The 17,679-nt window shown below is 42.8% G+C and overlaps 1 protein-coding gene across 1 annotated transcript; it reads left to right on the forward strand.

Moving 5' to 3' along the window:
• Positions 1–163: 163 nt before the first annotated feature.
• cpda (carboxypeptidase D, a) lies at positions 164–17,535 on the forward strand. The gene is made up of 21 exons (XM_079166202.1): positions 164–894; positions 1,720–1,967; positions 5,628–5,770; positions 5,930–6,099; positions 6,531–6,970; positions 7,123–7,314; positions 7,850–8,017; positions 8,268–8,377; positions 8,566–8,668; positions 9,071–9,213; positions 9,304–9,473; positions 9,583–9,885; positions 10,061–10,256; positions 10,412–10,547; positions 10,796–10,942; positions 11,082–11,180; positions 11,271–11,335; positions 11,465–11,596; positions 11,852–12,037; positions 14,042–14,144; positions 14,791–17,535. Exons 1-21 carry the CDS (start codon positions 251–253, stop codon positions 15,015–15,017), a joined length of 4,125 nt encoding a protein of 1,374 aa, XP_079022328.1. The 5' UTR covers positions 164–250; the 3' UTR covers positions 15,018–17,535.
• Positions 17,536–17,679: the final 144 nt, after the last annotated feature.

A 17,679-nucleotide genomic window follows, 5' to 3' on the forward strand; every position in this document is an offset into this window, starting at 1 on the left:
TTACAGGTGTGAAATTGGGACAAAAAGGTTAAAAAAATAAAGTCAAATTCCAACGGTCGACCTTAAAAGGTGACGTCACCGTTACGCCCCGCCCCTCTGAGATGAGCGGAAGTAGATGGAAACAGCCAGGCCAGACCCTCTGACAGCAAAGATACGCCTGTCGCTGGGGAGCCAAACTCTCCGGACCTGGTGTTGTTTTTTTCTTTGACTTGAAAGTCCGAATGGTGTAAATTTAGCAGACAACGTCAACATGGTGCACATTTCGGAGCATCTACCGTCCACGCGGAAACTCCGGGCGTCACTTTTCGCCTTTCTTCTCTTTATTGTTGTCTCCCGTGGTGACGTCCCCCGGACACGAAGCGTCACCCCCTCGACGGAGGCAACGGTAGAAACTTACAACAAATACTACAATTATGTTGACCTGACCGGGCGTTTGCAGTCCTTAGCTCAGAGGTACCCTCACATAGCTAACCTGTCGAGCATAGGTCAGTCCGTTGAGGGACGGGAGCTCTGGGTGATGCGGATCACCAAGGACCCCAACAGAGACACACCGGGGAAACCCCAATTTAAATACGTCGGGAACATGCACGGGGACGAAACCGTGTCCAGGCAGGTGCTGGTGTACGTTGTAGAGTACCTGCTGACTAACTATGGAGAGCAATCGCGTGTTACTGAGCTGGTGGACACCACGGATGTTTACATCATGCCCAGCATGAACCCTGACGGCTTTGAGAAGTCCATAGAGGGAGACTGCGGTGGCAGCAGCGAGGGTCGAAACAATGCCCAAAATAAGGACCTCAATAGAAGCTTTCCTGACCAGTATGATAAGACCGTGATCAGTCCAGAGACCATCCCCGAGGTGATGGCTGTGATCAGATGGATCCAGGAGAACAAGTGAGTTACTCTCTCTCTCTCTTTGAAACACACCACAGTGCACACACATAATCCACGTAGTTCAGTTGTTGTGGGCCTTGTTGCTCAAGAGCACAGGTGGGAATGACTTAAGTCAACTTTATTGATCTCAAAACACTTTTTGGTCAATGTATTTCTCACAGTGGAGGATTTGGAGAGTGACAAACATTCCTATCAATGAGCAACTCTGTTCTTTGTCTCATTTATTAAGGCCTCAGGGGTTGTGTGACTCACTATTGAGTCAACAACTACTGAACCGGGACACCATAACGGCACGGTGTGTAACACTGAGGTGCAAAAGAGAGATTTGTAGATTGGTCAATCGGCAGAAAATGAACTGTTCTTGTATCCTTTACTTATTTGATACAGAGTATCTTTGGGCTCTGCACTGCTGGTCGGTCAAAAAAATCCACTTGGCATCAGGAAATTGTGGTGGACATTTTTTCACCACTTTCTTACATTTTATTGACCAACTGACATTAATAGATTAATCCCCCCCCCCCCCCCCCCAGAAAAAATATTGGGAGGCGCCCTGGAAGCTGAAAATTGGGGTAAAATTGGGGTAAAATTGGTAATAACATGGTGTGTGAGACTGAGGTTCACTTGGAAGACCAGAATACAAGCCGACATGTACACAAATATTCATCCAGAAGAAGATGCCTAGAATTTACTCCCAAGCATCGTCACACAACAGAAATCTTTCCTTGTCACTTTTTAAAGTTTGGAGGAGAAGGCACACATGTAAATAATTGTTTTAAGAACCTATAATTAAAGGCTGCTTCTAAAATGTTCCTTTCGTCTCTCAAGATTCGTGCTGTCAGGGAACCTGCATGGCGGCACCGTGGTTGCCAGCTACCCCTTTGACGACTCGGCCTCCCACCTGCAGCAGGGCTACTACAGCCAGTCAGAGGACGACGGCCTGTTTCACTACTTGGCCCTGGTGTACTCCCAGAACCACCCCGGGATGAAGACTGGAGTGCCCAACTGTCTGGATGCCCCGGATGAAACGTTTAAAGATGGCATCACCAACGGGGCGAAGTGGTATGACGTTCCTGGTAAGAGGACTTTTCTTTGTTTTCAATGCCTAGTTTAGTGACGGAGAACAAATAACTGTAGATGAATCGTGTGAGGTACCACAAGCTCCGAAAACCGTCGGCAGTTGATTTTGTGTTGACCATCACGACTTAGAAATTCTGTCTGTACGGTGAGGATATCCAGCCGCAGCCAGTTTAAAGTTGTGTTCTTTCTTTGATTAAAGAGCTGTTGTGGTAGAAGATGCTTTTTCCTGTCATTGTTCTCTCGTTTGCTTCAAGTGTTATATTTGTTGTGCACAGCAGACAAGTAAAACTCTTTTATAGAAAAAAAAAAAAGAAAATTGTAATGACAGTCTAACCAGTGTTGCTGCTTATCTACACATCTGAGGGTGAAGAATGTCCCTTATTGTTGTTGGACAGTTTGCAGCATACAATATGTTGGTTCCCACAAGTGTTATGTACGAGCAACAACCGGTTTGAGGAGACTCAGGAATTATTATTTATTTTTTTAAATGGTCTTTTTTGAGCGGCGTTGTTCAAAGTTACATTCAGAGATCAACTTAAACAACTTGCTTAAACAAAGCTTCTTAGAGGCAGTGCCAGTAGCTTTATACCTGCATTTAATAAGCTAAAGAATCATACTCATACTTCAGTCCTTGCTGCATTGAATAATGTGGTCTGGTTTTGGGTCAAAATGCAAAGAAATCTGTAAGTTTAGAAGGTTTTTCTGCCAAAGCCAGTAACTCCTGAAAGTGTTAGAGTAGTAACAGGTTTGCCGTGACACCTCAGTCTGGGCATACTAAAGCCCACATATGTGTATCCCTGTCTTATTTTAAGTGTCTTTAAATTGTAAGTTAGCAAGTAAATGCAGATTGTGTTGATATCCGACCTTCTACAGTTCATTCAGGTTCCAAAAAAAGGTTCTATTCTGCATTAACCGGGCAGAAACTCGATCAGCGTACTCTCTACTTTTGTTTGGTTGATTTTGTCCGGGGGGGATTGGCAGGTGGTGATGGGTATGCAACTTCAGGTTACCGCACTGCTTTTCCTGTTGAGATGTCCTTTGTTGTAGTCAATTTTAGGAAAGGATAGTGTGTCTTCCAATTGGTCATTTCACATGGATTGGCATGCATTCGCCCCAGTTTTCAACCATCTAGTCGTGAATGCACTTTAGAGACTGTTTGGAGCAAATCTACAGGCTATAATCAGGAGTAGTTATTATCTTTAAGACCTGCTCTAATGTAATTTACCAGATGTTGTAAAGTAGGTCGATAAACTGACCCACAGTTTAAAAGATCCCTTAAAAAAAATAGTATTTGTTCACTTGCAGATCACTTTAACCTAGATAATATGTCATTATATGTCACACTATCCGGAGCTGTTAATCATTGCCAAACTTGAGCACACACTTTTAAACAGCAGCAGGTTTGCTAATGCTTATCTTTGTAAATATTGGCTTTAATTGTCATCAGAAATGAAAAGCAGTGTGATTACTGAATGGCGGTTTTAGCTGAAGATTACCTCTACTACCTCTATGCTGTTCCTCATTTTAAGGCCTGTATTCAGGCAGGTTCAGGTTGCAATAGGAGCCAGTTATGAAAGCTCTTAGCGGCAAAAATATCAAGATGAGGGTGGACAGCAACAAGTGTAAAACACTTCAATAGACGGTGCTTTGAGCCATCTGACACGTCTCATTGGATGAAATGTCACTGCTAAAACTGGGCTAATGACAGATGATGGAAACAGCCACGGCATTGTGTGACATAATGAGTGGTCCAGGCAGAGAGCCAGGACCAGGACATTCTTTTTTGTGTGGTGAAATAATGATTCAGCAGAACACGTTATCTTGACTCCTAATCTCTTGACACAGTCTGGCCTCTTTTCTTGAGCTATATTGTGGTTCATGTAACCCTCTGCTCATAACTAGGACCCTCTGGTGTTGCTGGAAATGTATAATGTTGGTTGTAAGCGTCTTGAAACGGCATTAAATGTTTTTCTGTGATTTGTTTAAAGCTGTAGGTTGTGAGACACATGTCACTGTCTTAAAACATGCAAGAGTACGAGGTCCAGAATATCATTTTACTGTATGGTAACACGGCTCTATTGCTGTGATAATCTGATGTTCAGACCTCTGATGGCTGTAAATTCATGCTGCGTCACTGTAACCTGCTGACAGTACTACCGTTTTTTTCCCCTGCAGGATTAACCTTTTAAATGTTTGACTAACATAGTCTACTGCGTTGTATCTCTGAACCCTTTAAGTCACCCTGCTCTTTAAACATCCCTATGCCCTACACGGCAAGTTCTGCTTCCAGCTCTGACTTTGGCTCCATTGTCTCGCTGGCGGTTTCCTTCCAATTCCAGGGTGTGTCCCTGGATCCGGTACATAGACAGGATATTTCAGGCTGAGTCTGTTATAGTGTGTCTGTCAGACTATGTTAGCATATGGGAGGTGTTTACTTTAAGTAAATGGGACCTGATCCGTATGAGCAGAGTACTTACAGTAACTTGGCTCAAGACAACGCCTAACGTCTTGTGACCGGACAAAAGGGTTTGTGTTGTTTGGTCATGGTCATGATCACAGCTGGATACATTTTGGATACATTTTGACAAAGCAATCTGCTGTCTCTGCTGCCACCACAAGAGATAAAACATCTGATGAACTACCCCAACGCACCTCTACACACTATCACGTTCAAAATATGCTCAGAGGGCATGGTCACTGTTGTCCATTGTCACCCACCAGTTTAGTGGAACGCGTCTCAGAGTTCTTCATTTCTTCTTAAGTTGCCCGTCACAGTGTCCAGTGAATGAGCTGGCAGCCGGTCACCTTGCGCTGACCAGCTGCTGTTTGACCGGGGACGACTTGGAGGAACCTGTGTTTGTGGTGTATTTTGGTACGCCTGCTCTCAGAGCCAAGTCGAATACCACATTACAGCCTGCAGCTGTTCTCCACAGTTTTATGGGATGCATTGTCGTTTTCTTTACTGCAAGATCTCCAAGTTGATATTGTTTTTTTTTTAAAATGTGCAGAAGTATGAATTTCTGGCAATGGTTGTTCAGTGATGGTGCAGCACAATAGAAATAGAGATTTAATGAAATAGTTTTCAAGAAGCACTGACTAAAGCAGTGTTCACGGCCCGCCATGTAAAACTGTGGTGTACTATAGAGTATTGTAAAGTCTTGGGGTTGTGGATTTAAGGTGTTTTGTCAAATACTTGTCATTGTTGTGAATCACAGATAGTTAAAGGCCATTGTTTCCTGGTTGATGGCATCCTTACTGTGACTGGTGGGAGGCTGGTTTCTTTACTAAAGTTATTTGTCAGCGTTTGACCCCTATTACAAAGGGTCAGTGATTCACTGGGTTCCTGCAGCCACCCAGCAGGCAGTCTTGGCAACCGTCCAGCCAGGGAGTCTCTGGCTGCCTGCTGTCGCCTCCTCTTCGTCTTTCTGTTTGCTTAACTGCAGATGCCACGACGTGTTGACACATTAAACACTATCTGTAAACTGTGACATCGAAGAGACAAAGATGGGGTGAAATTTAAGATTAAGATTTTACTTTACGTTTGCATGTTCATTTCTGGATTTAGACACATTCTTCTCTATTATATAACATATAATTGAATGTGTTGTGCCATTTCTAGCCTAATTTGTTCATTACATTTCTGTCTTGTTGTCTAGGTGGGATGCAGGACTACAACTACCTGCATGGTAACTGTCTGGAAATCACCTTAGAGTTGAGCTGCTGCAAATATCCTCCTGCTGCTGAGCTCCATAAGGAATGGGATCTGAACAGGGAATCCCTACTAGCCTACATAGAAAAGGTAGAGCTCATAACTAAGAAAATGATTCATAAGAATGTTACCTTCTTTTCTTTGTGTTTATTTAAAAGGACAATGCCACACCTTGCCTGATACTGTTACCATACCATTTCTCCAGTTTAGCCCGATACCCTTGGTATTTACAATATCACTGTCTTCCAGGTTCACATAGGTGTCCATGGTTATGTGAAAAGGGCCGTCAACGGTGCTGCCCTCGCCAATGTCAGCATTGTGGTGGCAAGTATTCGCCATAACCTGACCACAGGAAAACATGGGGACTACTACCGCCTTCTACTTCCAGGAACATACAACATCACAGCTGTGGCACCGGGGTGAGTAATACCATTGAACCGCCTTCGCATAGCAGGTTGTTAAAAATAGAGTTACATCGTAATCAATTGTTTCAAATGTCATTGCAATGACTGATTACAGCACAGAGAGCGGTGCATTCATCACTGTTTCTTGCCTGTTGCCAAATCCAACTGCAACATTTCTGATCTGGCTCTTACAGACTATTAAAAAGTGAAGCGCAGCGTCAATGTCCCAGCCAGATTTACCTAGAAGTGCTGCATTCCTCTTTAGAATTACAGAGTAATTCTCTTTGTGAAGAACAATGAACATGTGACATACAGGTTCATTGGTGAATGACTTCCTGGTAGAAAAGAAAATGTTGTTCTTGCTGTGCCATCTAATTTGTGTACTTCCTGGTATCTTTAAGGTGGCGTAGAAGTACTCAAGCATGCATTGTTTTTTCTGTACACAGGTACACACCAATGACAGTCCACAGTGTTGTAGTCGTGGAGGGCAAAGCCACAGAACTTAACTTTACCTTGGCACCTGTGGTCAACAAGGGCCCAGGTGGCATCACTGTGACTACATACGCCATGCCATCCACCAATGATCCAAACCTCCCTCCCACCACCACCACCACCTCCACCACCACCGACTCTTCTGACTCCACCCAGACCCGGTTGGTTCCTGAAGCAATGAGCAACAGCAGCCCCCCTATACTTCCCCCCGAACATCAGCCCATCCAGCCTCAGGTGTTTCGCCACCACAGCTACGCAGACATGGAGCTGTTCTTGCGCAAGTACAGCAGCGAGTTCCCCAATATTGTCCATCTTTACAGCATCGGCCGCTCCGTGGAAGACCGTGAGCTCTACGTGATGGTTATCTCGGACAACCCCACTGTCCATGAGCATGGTATGTCTTAGATGGGTTGATTAAAGGAGTTTTTATTCACGCGTCATGAAGAATTTCCCCTTGAAATGTGGAATGTATGCATTCCATTATGTTAATGCTATTTAATAATGCAAATCGTCACTCTGACCTCCTTTTTTTTGTTTTGATGTCAGGTGAGCCAGAGTTTAAGTATGTAGCCAACATGCACGGTAATGAAGTGGTGGGCCGAGAGTTATTGCTCAACCTCATTGAGTACCTGTGCCGTAACTACGGTACTGACCCGGAAGTCACTCAGTTGATCAACGATACCCGCATCCACATCATGCCTTCTATGAACCCCGACGGATATGAGGTAGCCACTGAAGGTAAGGGACACAATAACGTAACACTATCTGCACAGTATGGAATTAAGACTAGTAACATTATCTTAGTACACAGGCCACACAGGTGTCAGTTACATTTCTTTGGATACATGAGCAAAGATGTAACATGAACAGTAATTTGATCAGTTGACTAACATTCCTTGAGTGTATATTGCTATACTGAGAGGTACACAAAGCATTATTTGTTCACATACAAGCTGTTCTGTTCATTTCCTTTGCGAAGTAGTATGTCCTTGCATTTATCTCCTTACATACTGCATCTGCTGATCTAAATGGCTTTAGTTGCACCATCTTGCTTCTGTGAACGTTTCTAAAGAATGGGGAAATTTCAAAAAGCACTTCCTCTGTCTGCAAGTGTCTTTTAGCTGACAGCTGCTGCTAATGTGTAACAGGAAGTATAGGGGTGGTGGAGCTGAGGTTATGTACATACTGTATCTCATCAGCCGGAACAGGCTGTGGTTTTACAGATAAGGATACATGTAGGTAACTCATAGCTAGTCATTGTTTTCTCTCACAGGTGATATAGCTGGTTACAAAGGGCGCAACAACAGCAAGGACTTTGACCTGAACCGCAACTTCCCAGACCAGTTTTTTACCATCAAAGAGCCCAGACAGCCAGAAACTATAGCTGTGATGAACTGGATGAAGAGCATCCCCTTCACGCTGTCAGCCAACCTGCATGGAGGTACGGTCTCATTTAGTGCCAAAGATTGCCGATTGCAGATTTCACACTGAATTGGATTTTAAAGCTACTTCAATAAAACAAATGGATTACTGCTATGATTTTAAGTTTTGGCTTTGAATCCACACTTTAAGTCTAGATATTAGGCTACATTATGAAAGGTAAACAAATGATGCATAGCAAGTATATTTCAACCACAGATGTAATTGTTTTTTTCATTTGTTTGTCTAATGTTTGTGCTTTGGAATATTAGGCTCCCTGGTCGTCAACTACCCCTATGATGATGACAAAGAGGGGATAACAAAGTACAGCCAGGCGCCTGATGATAAAGTCTTTCAGCAGGTGGCCAGAGCCTATTCAGAGGTAACTGGACACTCTTGCTGTTGGATCTGTTTCAGGCTGGGATAATGTGTGCATGTGGTTGAGTGAGGAGTTAAACATAGAAAGGCCGCTGGCTTTTTGTGACATCTGTGGAAAGACGAGGTTTGAAGACCTGACCACAACAATACTCATTGTTTTCTCTTGTGTGTGTGTGTGTGATGCGCGTGCAGGAGAATCCTTTGATGAACAGTGGACACACTTGTGAGAACCTGTACCGTGGGGAATATTTTAAGGATGGCATCACCAATGGTGCCCTCTGGTACAATGTTGCAGGTAAGCCTAAATCTACCATGGTTGCTCGCCACATTCATTATTTTCCCACAGGAGAAGTTGTTAATATGTAGAATATTAGTTTTGCCCACACCTCTTTGGCCAATTCAGACTTCTCTTCTATTATGTTGTATTTACTAGTTTAGTCAGTCGGTTTGTCTGCAAAAGGGGTATTTAGTAAAGGATTAAGCTACTGTAGTTGTAGACTAAAGTGTTATTGATTCTTCAACAATGGACAAAATATTGTAATTTCATGGTGGATATTAAAAGTAAATCTGCCACATTTTGACTATGCCTGTTAGCAGTTCACGGTATTTGATTAACACCACTGTGTTGAAATGGAATCTGCTTTAAGTGGAAGCTTTTAAGTTTTAGATGAAGTTTAAATGAGCACTTTCTCTCCAGGTGGTATGCAGGACTGGAACTACGTAAACACCAACTGTTTTGAGGTGACCATCGAGCTAGGCTGTGTGAAGTACCCCATGGGCACAGAATTGCCAAAATACTGGGAAGAAAACCGACGGTCCTTGCTTCAGTTCATACACCAGGTAGTAAACTCTTAACATTCCCCTTGAGCTTTCTCCCTACATACTCAACTTTGCATGAACTCATGTTAATGCGGTAATGTGTCTCCGTAGGTTCACAGTGGAGTAAAAGGCACAGTCTCTGACACTAGGGATGGCACAGGAATTCCCAATGCCACCATTAGTGTGGAGGAGATAGACCACAATATCACCACAGCTCTCACTGGAGACTACTGGAGGCTGCTGGTCCCTGGGACTTACTCTATCACTGCCTCCGCCCATGGGTAAGATTTGGTTTTCAGAAGGAAGAACAAACCGAGAATTTTCTTCATATTTCTGTGCTGCTATGTCCCCTGATTTTCCCTGCTATTAACTTTTTTTTCTGTTGTCCAGGTATAAACCTGTGAGGACCTACGCCACAGTCTCAAAGGATCATGTAGAGTTGGTGGATTTCAGACTGACGCGTGTTCACTCAGACCCTAATGGCCAGTCTCCCAAGGGCCCCCAACCTACACAGAACCCATCTGAGAAGGCATTCCAGAGCTTAATCAAGGACCTCTCTCTAGGCCAGGGTTTGGAGCAGTTGGTCAGGAGCACGGCCACGGAGAACAGCTTCCGCTACAGACGCTACAAAGAGCTCTCTGGCTTCGTGAGAGGCCTCACACTTAATTTTCCCAAAATTACATCTTTACACAGGTATTTGAACCAGCCAGCATCATTTCCACTTCAGGATACATAACTGTTTGACAGCAGACCTCTATGTCTCTCATTCTCTGTATGCCACAAGTCAATACTGTCCAGAACTATTTGCAACTTTAGTTACATTTCTTATAATAATGATGTACATTCTGGTTTCTTCTTGTGTGTCCAGTTTAGGCCAAAGTGTAGAGTTTCGAACCATTTGGGCTTTGGAAATCTCCAACAGACCAGGGGAAGCTGAACCTTCTAAGCCCAAGATCCGCTTGGGAGCTGGGATCCATGGCAATGCCCCTGTGGGCACAGAACTGCTGCTGGAGTTTGCTGCCCTCCTGTGTATCAACTATGGCAAAAACCCAATCATCACCAGGGTGAGTTTTGGAGGGTCTCAGGAAATACAGTGTATTGATAGCCTGGAATGAACCTTATTTAAAACCTTTCATATCCGAAATTGGGTTCAGTTTGTACTGTTACCGATCCCGGTAAACATGTCTGTATTTGTTCATTCTCTGTTTCCCTTCCATAGTTGATCAATGAGACCCGGATTGTCATCGTGCCTTCTATCAACCCAGATGGACGAGAACAGGCTATTGAGAAGCAGTGCACCTCCATCCAGGGCTTGAACAATGCTCATGGCAAAGATCTGGACACAGATTTCTTTGGTCAGTTTTGTGTGTGTGTGTGTGTGTGTGTGTGTGTGTGTGTGTGTGTGTGTGTGTGTGTGTGTGTGTGTGTGTGTGTGTGTGTGTGTGTGTGTGTGTGTGTGCACGCGCAATTGTGAAAGATTTGTGGCGAATGTCACAAATAGACGTCATTGCACTTTCTATATACACTTGCCATAAAAAGCTAAGTCTGCTCTAACATTTCCTGTCCACCATCTGTTTTCCTCCTTTTTTTTTTTTTTTTTTAGGCAATGCGTCACAGCGTGTGGTGGAGGCCCAACCAGAGACCAGAGCCATGATGGACTTGATTCTAGACAAGACCTACACTCTGTCTGTTGCTCTTGATGGAGGCTCCCTTGTTGCTACCTACCCTTATGACAAGCCTGTCCAGCCTGGTAGGTTTCTTCACAGATTGACTTGACAAGCTTTTTATATGCAGCAGCAATTTGCAAAGAGTAGGACAAACAATGCGCCATCTCAACACTGATTGCTGTTTGGCCTTGTGGTTTTATGTACTCTTTTTTTTTTTTTCAGTTGAAAATGAGGGCACATTGAAGTACTTGGCAAGTGTTTACGCCAACAACCATCCTAAGATGCACCTCGGGGACACTGGATGTTCAAATAATGGGCAGAGTATGTAATTTAAGTACCAAGAATAAGCCCTGTTGTCTTGTTGGTATTGAATCGTTATTAATACCTAACGGAACTTCTCTGTTGACTCAGTGGGCAACATCCCAGATGGAGTTATGAGGGCAGCAGAGAGACAAAGTCACATGGGGAGCATGAAGGTAAGTCTCTCCACTACAATGTCTGTGATTGCAGTTAAGTTGGCATCCATGCTGCCACTACGTAGTATTTCATAAAGCAAAGCCAGAAATTTGTCTCGTTTGTCCTCTTGTGTATTTGTGTCCTACCAGGACTTCAGCATGGACTTTGGTCACTGTCCAGAGATCACCGTGTATAGTGGCTGCTGTTTGTTTCCTCCTGCTGAGCAGCTGCCCACACTCTGGGCTGAGAACAAGAAGGCTCTCCTAAGCATGCTGGTGGAGGTATGATGCCAGATGTAATCAGCACAACATGGAGTTGTTTAATGGACTTGTTTTTCATTGCGACATAAATATATAATATGAACTGTATGACTTCTTTACCTTTGTAACCAATTTTAAATTAGATATTTTCAAAAGTAATGCAGCAGTATGGAAACTTAAAATAGTGAGTGCTTTAATGACATATCTAATATATATTGTTCTGAAATTAAGGACTTTTACAGCCTTTAATTCCCCCTCCATTTCTACCCCACCCAGGTCCATAAAGGGGTGCGTGGCGTGGTGCGGGACAAGAGTGGAAAGCCTATTGTTGGGGCGATCATTGTACTGAACGGGGGAGTGAGAGTCTTTACTGCAGAGGGCGGCTACTTTCATGCTCTGCTGGCTCCTGGCAACCACAACATTGAAGCCGTTGCTGACGGCTACCAACAACAACGTAGAGAGGTACACTGTTCTATTCTCACCATGTATTATACCGTCAAGGGATGTACTTTAGCCTTTAGGACGACGGTCATGATGGGACAACACTTTACAACAAGTAAATCAAAGTATAGCGTCTAATTATTCTTTTACATTCTGATCACTTGAAATGCATACGAAAGAGTTTTAAAAACATGTGGGGAGCCTTTAAAAATGTTATATTATTATACATGACAATTTTGAAGATGAGCTTTAAATGTGGATGATAATTAAAGTAGAAGAAGAGACTTACAATCTCTGGTTTTCAGCATGATTTTTATGCTCGAGTCTTAGAAAGCAGAAAGCAGTTGTGCCTCGGTTGCAACCACATGTGACCTGTTGAACAGGCGGCGATCATACACAAACAGTACAAACTAATAATTTGGTATACTGAGCACTTAGGCAGATACAAACCCAAATGCAGCATTCATTTTGGCTTCGTAGGTATTGCATAATTGTGTTTTTTTTAAACTGTTCATAAAGAGGAGCTTTTTTTTTCAGTAAACATTTGAAATCTAAATCCAGCTGCTTCTTTACATTTCAAGGAAAATGAAAATGGTCTCAATAAAGTATCAAGAGACATAAATAATAATAAATGGTCCACTCGTATCATAGAAAGTTATTGAGAAGATATTATTGTGGTTCCCCATTACTGTCTATATCTATGAAAGGTGTTGGGCGGAGCACACAGAATCTCTCCATCAGCTCCACCTTTCCATTTGACTGCTCTGAAATTTGCAGCGTGGGGTAGGCCAGCTCTTCAAACAGATGTTCCTTAATGTTTCTGCCCAGCTTCAGACTGTAGGCTGCGAGCTTCCCGCAAGGCCGTAAGAGCAGGGGATCCACCACTGAATGATACGTCTGCTGGTACTCTGGTACTGTGAAGCCGTGAATCATCAGAGGTCCTGGCTGGCTAGTTGACAAGCTGCCGGAGGTCCTCTCTTCAGTAGGGAGGGCTCCATCGCTGTGGGGCAGTTTGAGATCCGGAACAACGGCAGCGTTCCTTACATACTTGTCATCCAGGGAGTTCTGGGGGTCTGCGTCGCTCTGCTCACAGAAAAGGTCCAAATCGTAACTCGGGGCCAACATGTATTTCCTCTCTTTAATAGTCTCTCCATATTTCTTAGGACATCGAATACTCTGCCGTAGACCATAGGGACGCATCTCATTCCTCTGAAAATTAAAGTGACATTAGTTTCAGTGGATTCAGATTCTCTGCTGGCTATTCTGTGTCATACTGTCAAACTACCAGCGATCCATGTTGATAATAAAAACAAGGAGAGAAATTAGGATGAAGAGGTGCACTTACTCTTTGCCAACAACTCTTGGCTGTGTGTTCAGGCCACATTACTGAATCAGGTCTGAAACCACATGGTTTGAAATCCTTTTGGTCTAGTTCCCCCCCATTTTTGAACTGCACTTGAATAATGATGCTGAATAAATAAGAGACACTTAACACTTGCTGTGGAGAAAAGTCAAGCAAGTTACAGAAAGAGATTCCAGTAGTTTACCTCTCTGAAAATAGCTGTTTAATTTTGGATTTATATGAGCCAGCGCTCAAATCCTTTTTTAGACATTCAACACAACCTGCACCAGATTATACTAAGCAGTCACACCTGTAAGGGAGGCTTGCTGATTAGGTAATTAACAACCACACGTAAGTAGGGAGCTTTGGCAGACGGCTAAATGGCTTTCGCCTCGATTTAGAGAAACGGACCGAGTGGATGAGATGATTCTGTTTATGATGTGGTAGAGCTTGATATTGTCTTCATGTTGTATTTTGAGTGACGTCAAAAGGTTAGCTAATAAGATAAGTTAGCAAAGCAGTTTATATTCAGCGGCTACCACACGAAACAAACAAATACCTTGATTTTGATGAATTCTCCTGTTCTGTTTCTGTTTTACTGTAAATCATCTCAGCATTGATGGAATGTGACGGTGTTTGAGGAAGGCTCAGAGGCTTACTGAACGATTTGTGCTGTGTTGCAGGTGGTGGTGTCTTCCTATGAAGCTGCTAGCTCCATCATCATTGAGTTTGACATGGACAACAACATCTTTGGCCTGCCCAGAGAGTTTGTGGTGGCCAGTGCAGGTAAGCATGTCTATTAAAAGGACTTTAGAAACCAGTGTTGACTATATGTCTGATGTGATCGGTTCACATACATAAAGCATATGTATATTGTATTCTAGCTACTGTGACGTGCTACAATGGTACTCTAATCTGCAGTTCATGTTTTGATTTGTTGTTGCGAAAACTTTTAACGGTTACCGGCTCCTATGACGCAACTCTTGCTAGTGACAAGTCTCAAATTAAACAAATCTCCCCCGGAATTGGTTTTTGACTACATCTAGTTTGTTAGTCTTGTGATCTTTTGACACACACACACACACGCACACGCACACGCACACGCACACACACACGCATAGATGATTCCTTTTTAAAAAAATGCTGTTAAAGTACACATTTCCTCTCCGTTTCAGTTTTTTTTGGAACCAAGACTCCTAACTAGTTTTCACTGAGGAATTTTCTTCGTCGACACTGTATTCAGTGTCTTCTCACATGATCTTTGTCATAAACCCTTATGGATGACAATCTTATGTTTAGTGTGCTTAATCATCAAGACAAAAATCTTAATACTCAAGGGTTGTGTGATCGTATTTAAATGTTCTCTTGGCTAGAAACCGTGTGTGCATGTAAGCAGACGTGCTGAGCTGTGCGTTTCTTTTCTTCCTTGCAGCAGCCTCCATGACGGCGTTGGTGGTGACGGCGTGCATCATCTGGTGTGTGTGTGCCGCCAAGTCTAATCGTCAAAAAGATGGCTTCCACCGCTTGCGACAGCACCGAGACGACTACGACGATGAGATCCGGCTCACCTCCATGGGCTCCAAGAAGTCGCTGCTTGCCAATGAGTTCCAGGACGAGAGTGAAAGCGACGAGGAGACATTGTATGCCAACAAAATCTGAGGACCATTGCACGAATTTGGGTGTTGGCTCAGTGTTTTATTTTGATCTCTCCCTTAAATTTACCCAACAAGGAACAGTTTGAACTCCAGACAGCATCTCTGTCTCTCTTTTTATGACGGAAATACAAGAGCGATAAAGACTCTTTTGTTCTGTTATAACAACAAGGACTCACTCCCAGTCACTCGGTTATTAGTGCTACTAAATTATTTCTTTAAGAGCATCCTGCTGGAGTCTGGACTGAAGGGCTTGCTCCATCTCTACCTGACTGGATCAGGAAAAGTAGACGAAGACAAGGCGATAAAAGAGGGAGAGAAATAAACGTTTGATCCACTGTGGCCCTCATCCATCCTTAAAGCAGGTTTTGAATTCCACCACTTTTTCATTTCTGAGCCACGCAATAGTGCTCTTATAGATCACCACATGTCCTGCCTGGCTGAGGGGTTCCAGCTGATAAGTCCTAATTAACTCTCTTTTCTTTTTTTTTTCTTTTTTTTTTATAGAGGATGTGTAATGAAGTCTGAATGGAAGTGCTTAATGTCACACAATCTCCCATCTGATACCATGCATTCATTTCAAATACAGCTTTGTGCTGAGAAATTATACGTTTCTTCTCTCCGAGACAGCATTGCTACATTGAAGTGTGGGAGGCTGAATCCAACACTGTGCCTTGGCCTCTATATCAAGTTTACAGTCCGGTCGGGCTGAAGTATGTGACGCAAAGCAGCAACATAGTGAATAGATAATATTTGATCCCTCCTATAACTCAGGTGGTAGGAAAAGAGAGAACTTATGATTTAAAGGACTGCTGAATTGTCAGTGTTGCACTGTTTCTGCACAGGTGACTCAAGGCTGTCCGGTCTTGGTTCAGTAGTTTTGTATTTTCTCAGTGAGTCAATGTTGTGTGGCCACAATCATCATCATCATGAGAGTGAGCTTCTCAAAAGCTTTAGAGCTTCAGGGGGAATCTGTTACCAATGAAATGCTTGAATGAAACCCTCCCCAGTGAGTGCGGGGTGCTCTGATGTATGCATTGAGGTCACTTGCACTAAATGGAAAGCAAGGATTGTCCCATATCATTGGCCAAAAACTGAGTTTTTATATGTAATCATAAAAAAAAGAATGTATTTGTTGTTTTCCCCTTTTTGTGTTTATTGTAGGTTATTTTCAAACTGTCTACATGGAGAGTTGAGTGTGTGCCCTGTTTTTATCAAGGATGTGCATTCTCACCATGTCTCATAAAAAGGAATATCAATTATGTTTTCTTTTCAATGTGTTGGTGTTTATTCTCCCACTAAACAATACTTTGGAGCGCAAAAGTCTCCTAGGTTGTCTTTCCATCACTGATCACTTTCAGTGAATCACCGTCGGAGCCATCCAGCTACACGATTTGAAGGTCCAGTGCAAAGAAAGCTAGTATAAAGAGAACATCATAGTCTGTTGCCAAATAATGCAGTAATTTGCCATTTCTCTTGTCTGTTATTAAAGAAGCTCATTTCTCATTGGACGACAACGTTTGATTGGGGTATATGGACAAATCTAGGGAGCAGGTTTGTGTTGGTAATCCTGTCCAACACCCACAGATTTACCTTGAAGCATCTCTTGGTGAATTTGAATTGAACTACCAAAATAATCCAAACGTGGTTTACTTTACATCAGAAATCTGTGTAAATATTTCTGTCTAATTAAAACTGATGCACTGGATCATTACAATAAGGTGGCTCCTGAAGGAATAGACTTTTGTTCACGAAAGAATTTTCCTCGATTTCAAATTGCTTTGAGAGGAGAATCTTTTCCTTCTTTTTATCAAATGCAGCGGTCATCAGCAAAAACCTAACATCTGCGTAGGGAGACCGTTTTGTACATTATTTTTCTTTCTTATATTGTGTCTGTGGATGCGTGCGTATGGATATTGAAAGTTGAGTGTGTGTCGGGGTCACATTGTCGGTGTGAAGATTTTATATGAACTGGAATCAACTGTACATAATGTTTGACAAATGAGAATGAAAAGATAAATGCAATTCATGTTAACCATGAGTCTACACAAAACATCCAATTAAAAACCTCTGTGTGATCGTGACATGCTAACAATGCACAAAAACTCATAAAACCATTGAATGAAACACTTCTGAACCTCTCTTTTCTTTAGCATTGTGCTATTTCTAATAATTGGGGAGATTGGAGGACACTGTGGCTCATCGGGTCAATCGGGTCGTCATTTAATTGCAGGCGGGGTTAGTGATTTGATCGCTTGCTCCTCCTTTCTACATGTCAAAGTGTCCTTGAGCAAGACACTGAACCCCAAATTTCCCCTGATGGCTAATGTGTGAATATGTACCTGTACACGTGTGAGTGAAAGTGTAAAGTGAATTGTGGTGTGAAGGTTGAGAAGTGCTGTGAAAATACAGTTCATTTTCCAACATTGGGGAACCACCATCAGAGTGACATTATGAGATCTTGATATTGTAAGTGTTTTATTAGAGCGGGAAAGAAGGAGGCCATACTGTGAACGTGTGATGCATAGAATCAATTGCACACGTAAAACCAAACAGTCTGTTACTTGTCAACCTTTGTTCATTGGACCAACTAGGCAATGGTGTGTGTGTTACGTTTATTAAAAAATATAAACAAATGATTGGTCTTTTGAAAAACTCCTATATGACGC

The sequence above is a fragment of the Pholis gunnellus genome (assembly GCF_910591455.1).
Source record: "Pholis gunnellus genome assembly, chromosome: 9".
NCBI classification, from domain to species: Eukaryota; Metazoa; Chordata; class Actinopteri; order Perciformes; family Pholidae; genus Pholis; species Pholis gunnellus.